Source organism: Poecilia latipinna, unplaced genomic scaffold, assembly GCF_001443285.1.
Source record: "Poecilia latipinna isolate Pla-1442-1.1 unplaced genomic scaffold, P_latipinna-1.0 Scaffold448, whole genome shotgun sequence".
Taxonomy (NCBI): domain Eukaryota; kingdom Metazoa; phylum Chordata; class Actinopteri; order Cyprinodontiformes; family Poeciliidae; genus Poecilia; species Poecilia latipinna.
The window spans coordinates 814,285-821,944 of NW_015113064.1; the positions used below are offsets into that span (position 1 = coordinate 814,285).

Below are 7,660 nucleotides of genomic sequence, written 5' to 3' on the forward strand. Positions count from 1 at the left end.
TGGACACTTTTGCAAAGCATTATATGTATTAATGTTTCTGTTTGTTTTATGTTACTAAAAGGCATTGGATTACAAGAACATTGATGAGATAAGGAAAGTGAGTGATACTTATGAACCCCTGAATACACATGCGTCTCTGCTTAACCTCGTTTAGGGTCGTTCTGCTGCTCGCCAATCACAAGCAGCATCCTGTAGCAGCACTCTGCAGCCTTTAGGTTCCAACCAGGGCACATACTATAAGAACATTACTGTCTAGGGGATCCATCCGTTCACTGGTAAATGCTAAATGGCCTGTACTTGTGTAGCATTAGTCATTCAGCCATTCACGCTGGGGCAGGCTGACAGCACTGAGGACTCCTGCTGCTGCAGCTGCAGCTGACTTTACTCTGCATCAAATCACTTCGTTCCACAATTTTATATTAGCCCTTACAGTCTTCAGTGGTTATGAGTTTGTGAGATGGACCACAGGCACAATGTGGCCCTTTTTTCCGTGCTGGGACCTTTCAGTTGATCCCAAGGATGGATAAACACATGTAGATCAATGAACAACATGATCAGAAAGGGGCTTTTCATTTGGAGATGACCTCATCCCTGTTCTAATTTTGACAGAAGAACAAAAGGAGAACAGCCTCATAGCAAACAAAAAGGCTCCTCCTGTTCTTTTTCCAGGTTCAGATCAGTTTCTGCCTCTAGAGATCAAGATTCCAAGTATTTTGTGTTTTTGTCAATGACTGATGGCAGGAGCCTTTCTGGCCTGAGAACACTTTGGGATCCTCCAGGAATAAGCTGGAGACAGTCGTTGGCCAGAGAAATGTACAGATTATCCTTTTGGACCCGTCACATCTGCGACCCGACTTCATGCGAGCCAAAGAGCGGTTGATGTACGGAAAGATGGCAGGTCGGTGCATGACCTTCATGTTTCAGATCTGCCTGAAGTCAACAGAAAGTCGACGCTACAAAAACTAAAGCTCACTTTGAACAGGTCAAGCTGTTTATACAATGCTGTTGACCCAGAACAACTTTTCACTTCTTTGAAAACCTGATTCAATCAAAAAAAATTCTATTCAGCAGATGTAATAAAATTCACATTTAAATTAAGTTTTATACAAAATCCAACAGTACGTATTTTGTTTTTTTTTTTGCTCTTTTTTTCTAAAGAGCGTTCTCTTCCTGTTAAGAAACAAACTGACTTTCAGTTCTCAAAGACGGGATGCTAAAAGCCTAAAACACTAAAAAACACAACAGATAAGAGCTTTGAACAAAATAAAATGATCAACTTTGGTTCAGTAAAACCAGTTTCTGAATGTCCTGTACCACAATCACAACAGCTTTCAGAAATTTTGTTAAAAGGCAATCAAATCAAAATTCAATGAAATGAACAACTGCAATTAAACATTATCGCACACAATTCAAAGTATGAACCAAACAACTTGTCTAAGAAGGTTTGACTTATTTAATCAAAAAATTATTTAGCACAAAGCAAGTATGCGTTACCAAAATCCCACAACATTTTTCCTGGCACTTGTCTAAAAGCCTTAGAGCATAGTAAAAGGTTAAAATAAAACTGGAAGATGCTCAACTAATGGAAGACACATGCAGTCACTTATTTATTTTCCATACATCAAGGATTATTAAAAAAAGAAAAGAGGTTGAATAATAACTAAGTGAAAATTAACTGATATTTCCATACAGTGGTCCTTCATCATCCCAATGAATAAAATTCATTAATAGCAAGCATGCTGCAAAAGCAAACAACTTTGTGAATGTTTTCATTGTTTAACTCTTCACCAACACACTGGCAAATAGAAGACAAAATTAACTGCAAAAAGGTCATATGCCTTAATAGACGCTCTATAGTCGTTGTCCCTTTAGGCTAACCATGAGCTTTGGGAGGAAATGTTTCATCAGTCAAGGGCATGTGTTAAAATATTTCCTCCTAGCTGTTAGCAGCACAAATGTTTCCACAAGGCCTGCAGGGTGCTGCGGCCTAACAGCTGTATCTATGTCGATTTTGTAACCGCTAACCGGAAAACTAGAGATGATGCGCCACACCAATGTTTTTGAGGTTTTGGGGCTCTGGCAACATCATAAAAAATTAGTGAAACTATGAGGAAAAAGAGCAAAAAGTATCAGACTCAGAAAATACTTGGAGGATTCAGGCGTAAGATTCATGAGTAAGATCGGTCAAGGGGTTTGCATTTAATTCAGCATTTATAAAAGACCAAATAGTGGAACATATTTCTAATTTCAATCACCTGCGAGTTAATGTGGAAAGACAAGTTCAAGCTCGATGCAAGCAGATTAAATTGATGAAGAGGTCATGACGATGATTGTCTTCATAGAAATTACATGGGATTCAGCAGCAGTAAACACATGCTGACCTAAAAACATCACTCCATATATCATACTTAAATGGTAATCCCTTAAACATTGGAACAAATTGAATCAGGTGATAAACAAGATCATTGGTTCGAATCAGCTCTCTGTGAAGAAATTATGATTCATCCATGCATAAGGTCATATGCCTTAATAGAAGTAGAATCATTGCTGCTTACATCTATAATGATTCTTCCTATTCACCTCAATCAGCAGTTTGGGCTCAACCAACACAGAAAAACTGCTACAGGAATCCTATATTTATTTATTTAATTAAAATAATGTTGCTATCTTTGCTGCACACACAGATGTATTTTTTTTGTTATTTTTATTTTTTCCATTAGTAGATTTGTTTGTTTACGGATGTGCTGTCTGAGTCCTGCTAAACAACCCAAGTTGGCTTTGTCTCAAAGTCATGAACCGACTGGTGGAAATTAATCTTTGGGATTTTCTGGTGGGAGCAAAATTTATGGTCCAATTTATGATTCTGACGTAGCATCAGCGCTACCAACTGTGTCACTTATTATGTAGTAAATGAAATGGCTTTGATGAGATGAAACGCTCATGAGCATTTAAAAAAAATCTGCATTGGAGCAAAAGCTTTTTCAAATCACTGTTTGTAAATTTATTGATTTTCATTTAATTGCTAGGATCTTTGTAATTTTCTGAGAGGACATTTCTATTTCATGTAAATTCAATGAACAACAAAGGGTTTATTTTAGATCCATTGTTGACAAGCTGTGATAGATTTACCACTAGTGGTGCATGGGCTGTCAAAGCATGAAAGTTTTTCTTTGGATTCTGTTTCGTTCTTTGCTTGTTTGCAGTACAAGCCTGGATAAAACAGCATGTTGTGAACAAACGCATCTAAAAGAAATGTAAGCAGCAGGTGGCCAGTATTTGAAAGAAATGTCTTTGTTGGTTGTAACAATAAAATAGTGCACATTTAACATAATGAAATCTAGGAAACTGGATTAAATTGTCTCCATGTCTCAGAGTGTAAAAGTGCCTAAAGACACGGTCGTCACTTGAGCAATAATTTTTCTACTTGAATGATTTTTACGTCAAAATTAATAAGCTTAAACTCAAAAGTTCCCCTGAAATTGGTCAGTACTCAACATGCCGGAAAAAGCAGAAGAAAGAAAAACTCTGAAAAATCTCCAGAAACCTAAAGAGCGCACTGCAAAAAAAATAGCAAAGTAAGACTCGCTGGTAATAATGTGGAATGAGAAACTTTACAGAATAGTGAATGCATTAAGAATTATTTACCGATGCATAAATCTCATAAAATAAGACAAGCATCCATAACAAAGTAAATGACTGACATGTCCAGGTCAGTCATTTACAGGCACTATGTTTCATCACATAAAACCAAGATCTAAAACCAGGACAGAACTTTGCAGCGTTTAGATTTATGATTTCTTTTTTTCCCCAAACACTACGTCAACTTTCTCTTCTTTTTGCTGTAAGAGAAGCTTGGCTTCTTATTTGGACAGAGGTTAAGCACATCCTTCTTTCCAAATGTGGCAGGAAGTTCTGCAAAAACCCTTAAGGCTACAGGAAGAAGAATATTAAAGACTGCTTTACTTTCCGCCTGTCGAAGAAGCAAGTTTATATCGACTGTACTGACCAAACTCTGGACAGAGTAACAAAATTTGTCAAGAGACAAATAACTTGTGTCTGTGGGGCTTACAGCTGCTGATCACATGTCGTCTCCACATGCATAGCATGGGTTCTTAATTAGTGCTTTCAGCTCATATTCAATGCCAACGTCTTTGGACGTATTAGCAGCTTCCTCTTTAGAGCGTAGAGAGAGACATTCACAAACTACTCCTGAAAGACACCCAGTCGACATCAGGGTAATCATGTGGGTCTTCTTTGTGATTTTGTTCCGCCATTTATGTCACGTAATTTAAACGATTTAATCTTTCCAAGAATCCAGGAGCAGAACTTGTGTAACTCACCTGAAGGTTGAAGTTTGGGAGCAAAGAGCGGAAAAACAGCGACAGCGTGCTCTCATTGGATGCACCAACATGCTGCCTGAATGTGAAGACACAAAAAAACACTAAATCGGGACAATGCTTTAAATTTATAATGAACTAAAGTTAGAAGAATGTTTGTTCTATGAAGAAGATCATGCACATGAATGCATCACATCACCTTTCTGGTCTGGTGTATGAAATCACTGAGTCCAGTGGAGGCAGAGGGTCAAAACCCATCACAGGCTGAGTGGTCACCTCCTACAGGAGTTAGAAATATACCATACATTTTTTTTTTTTTTTAACTATCACCTTTGAAAAAATAATTGGCTTTTTAAACTTTCTGCAGCATTGCTGATGGCTAAGCTCATCTACAGCCTGGAAAGAACAGAGAGTTCATCACACCCAAGAAAATGTCTGGACTTTAAATAGAAGAAACACGAGTCTATTCTCAAGGTTTGGATCATGAGTTGGTAAACTTTGTTGTGGAGTGGAGCCGGGCTTTTTTGCGTGTCGGTTTGAAGAAGGAAAAAAATAAATAAATAAAAAGCACAGAGCATGAGGATATGTTGAAATTTGTAATCTGTGTGCTAGAGCTGTGGAAATGACAACAGCAATCAGGAGTCAGGCCTGGTCAGCTTCTCTGACACAATCAGACTAACATGCCTCAATCAACATGCCTGCTAAAAGTAGAGCCAGTTTTGCCATATTGAAATCATCTGTGCAGGAGATTTTCAAGATATCTGCAGAGAGAACCAATGAATGAGCTCAGATATGGATTTATCTGTTTAATAAACCCACCAAAACTACAAACTCCTAACATTTTCAGTTTCGTGCATCAATTCACACTATGTGCTTTAATGCAACTTTTATGATATTAATAAGTAAGAAAAAGTGTTAAATGTATGGAAATATGAAGGATATTTCCTTCCTTCATTTGTTGTATCAAAACTACTGCGATTATCAAATATCCTTAAGAATATTATGTTTTAGTGTCCTTTGATATCAAATTTAATCTAATTTAAAGAAAATCTGATATTGACATCAGCACATAAAGCCTGATCATTCAATTTTCTGAAAGGCAGCTGGTGACTTCTTACAAGAGGCAGAGTGGAGGTGGCTTCTTTAATCTCCGACAGCAGAACATGGCGATGGATGTTTCTTGGTGCACTCTGGTATCTCTGCTTTCTCCTGTAACAGAGCGAGAAATGACAACACTTATCAAAATTAATGAATTATTAATATAGAGTCCAAGTTCATCAGTAAATAAATACATTGTACCCACTTAGCTCTTTAAGCAACATACGGTGGCATTTTTACTTAACATGGCTCGTCTTCGTTTGACGCATGACAAAGCCGGCAGAAATACGAGTGAGGGCGAGCAAGCAGGAAGTGTACAGCTTACTTGTTCTGGCAGTCCTCTACGAGAGCATCTTTGGCATCGACCCGGCGCAGCACCTCCTTCACGGACTCCTCCAGCCAGAGCATTACCGCCGCCTCCTTCCACAGGCTGTACGTTCTCCCCACATACAGAGCCGTGAGCTCAGCCAAAGCTGGTGGCTGCCTGCAGACACATGACGTTTGGTGGATTTCAAACAATGATCTTTATCTGCAGCATATGTTACATAAAGTTTTTTTTTTTCTTGGTTATACGGTGTGGACAGATCAATTTTAGCATGCAGCATTTATGCAATAGCGTTTGTGGGTTATGCGCTACATTAGGAAGAAAAAGGAGACCTACCCTATCTGACTCTTTGGGCCAAAGAAGCTATGGGAAGAGACTGTGCTGTCAGGCTGAACAGTGCATAGATCCAGCAAAGGCATCAAAACTGCAAAACAACATAATTACAGCCAGAAATAAATGATGAAAACCTCTCTATAAGTTGTGCCCCTAAACACAGGGTGTGTGAAGGATTTCATCTAACCTCCAGGAAACATTATGAGAGCGCTCTGCAGCATCTGGTCAGCTTGTTGCCTCTGTTTGTCGCCTTCTTCAGGATCCACATCTTCTTGCTGACTCAGGTGGAAATGACAGAGCGCGCAGGAGAATGCAAAGTTTGGCAGCTGAGACAGATTTCTATGCTCCTGGAAAGAAATAAAGAGTTATAATTTTTTTTTTTTTTAAATCAGTATGAGATTTCTAAGGAGTTAAGTGTTGCACACAAAGGCCCCAATTTTACCTCCCAGTCCTGATACAGCTGAAGGAGAGACTTGTACTCTCTGGAGCGAAGCATGAGGAAATCGATGAGCAGCAGCATGCAAAGCGGGTCGGAGTCTGGGTCTAAACTGTGAGACACAAAACCACGAGTAAAACAGTCATTTAAAGGACTTAGAAACATGTTCACATAATATGATGAGAAGTCTAATATCCTTTTATAACGATTTACGGAAAGCTGTCAAAAATGTTTCATTTAATGGTTTATTTATGCGTAATAAAGCATCAGAACCTATATAAATATTTTATCTAAGGAACATTTTCATCAATTTTAAATCAGAGGTCTGGATCAAGCATAACAAACATTGTTAATATACCTGACTAAAGCACCTTCTTCCTTGATCCAGCCTGTTAATGTAGACGGACAGCAGCGATCCACTGTGATCTTCAAAGTCTTACAACTTTGGAACCAGTTTTCTATCCTTACCCTGATTTAAACTTCTACACAAGTTCATCTCTGATCTGTCTGCTGTGTTTTCTTGTTTTCATGAGGCTGTTTGTTCGCTAATGTTGTCTGGCTAATTCTGTGTTCTAATCGAGGGGCTTCTCATTGCTTTCAGGGTGAACTGAATACAAATGTCTGACTCACTTTTCAGATTTGAAAAAGTGTTGAAAACATCCTTAACTTTTCGCTTCATAATTATGCAACATGTTGTGTTGGTCTTTCAATGAAATTCCCAAAAAGGCGGAAAAAAAAAGAAAAAAGAAAATCACTGAAGTTTGTGAAAAACATTAAAAAGATTAAGAGGAATGAACATTGTTGGCAAGAACAGTAATGTTGGCATGCAGAGCAGCAGCTGATGGGACTTTACATAAAGTACTCTTCTAAATATTGCATCCAGTGCAACTGTTACATCAAATACTGAAATTCTGCAGCAATTTTGATCCAGTGTGTAGATCTACTTTGGAAAATCACTTTTAGGAGAACTACTACATTTTCAGGAAGTGCAGCAAAACCCAGAATATCAATATTGCACACAATACACAAACATTTGTGCAAATGTCTAGGAACGTCACGATATCAAATTTTGCTGGACGATTAATTGTCTAAAAAATTATTGCGATAAACGATAATATTGTTTCAAGACCT

General features: G+C 38.1%; 1 protein-coding gene across 1 annotated transcript in view; it reads right to left on the reverse strand.

The window, feature by feature from the left end:
- Positions 1-7,660, reverse strand: part of tcf25 (TCF25 ribosome quality control complex subunit) — a 22,826-nt gene that overhangs the window by 4,086 nt on the left and 11,080 nt on the right. The window contains exons 11-17 of the mRNA XM_015038650.1: positions 6,536-6,641; positions 6,281-6,440; positions 6,097-6,184; positions 5,761-5,919; positions 5,456-5,546; positions 4,537-4,616; positions 4,341-4,416 (exon numbers count right to left, since the gene is read on the reverse strand). Of these exons, the coding sequence (XP_014894136.1) occupies positions 4,341-4,416; positions 4,537-4,616; positions 5,456-5,546; positions 5,761-5,919; positions 6,097-6,184; positions 6,281-6,440; positions 6,536-6,641 (760 nt within the window). The remainder of the gene's footprint in view (positions 1-4,340; positions 4,417-4,536; positions 4,617-5,455; positions 5,547-5,760; positions 5,920-6,096; positions 6,185-6,280; positions 6,441-6,535; positions 6,642-7,660) is intronic.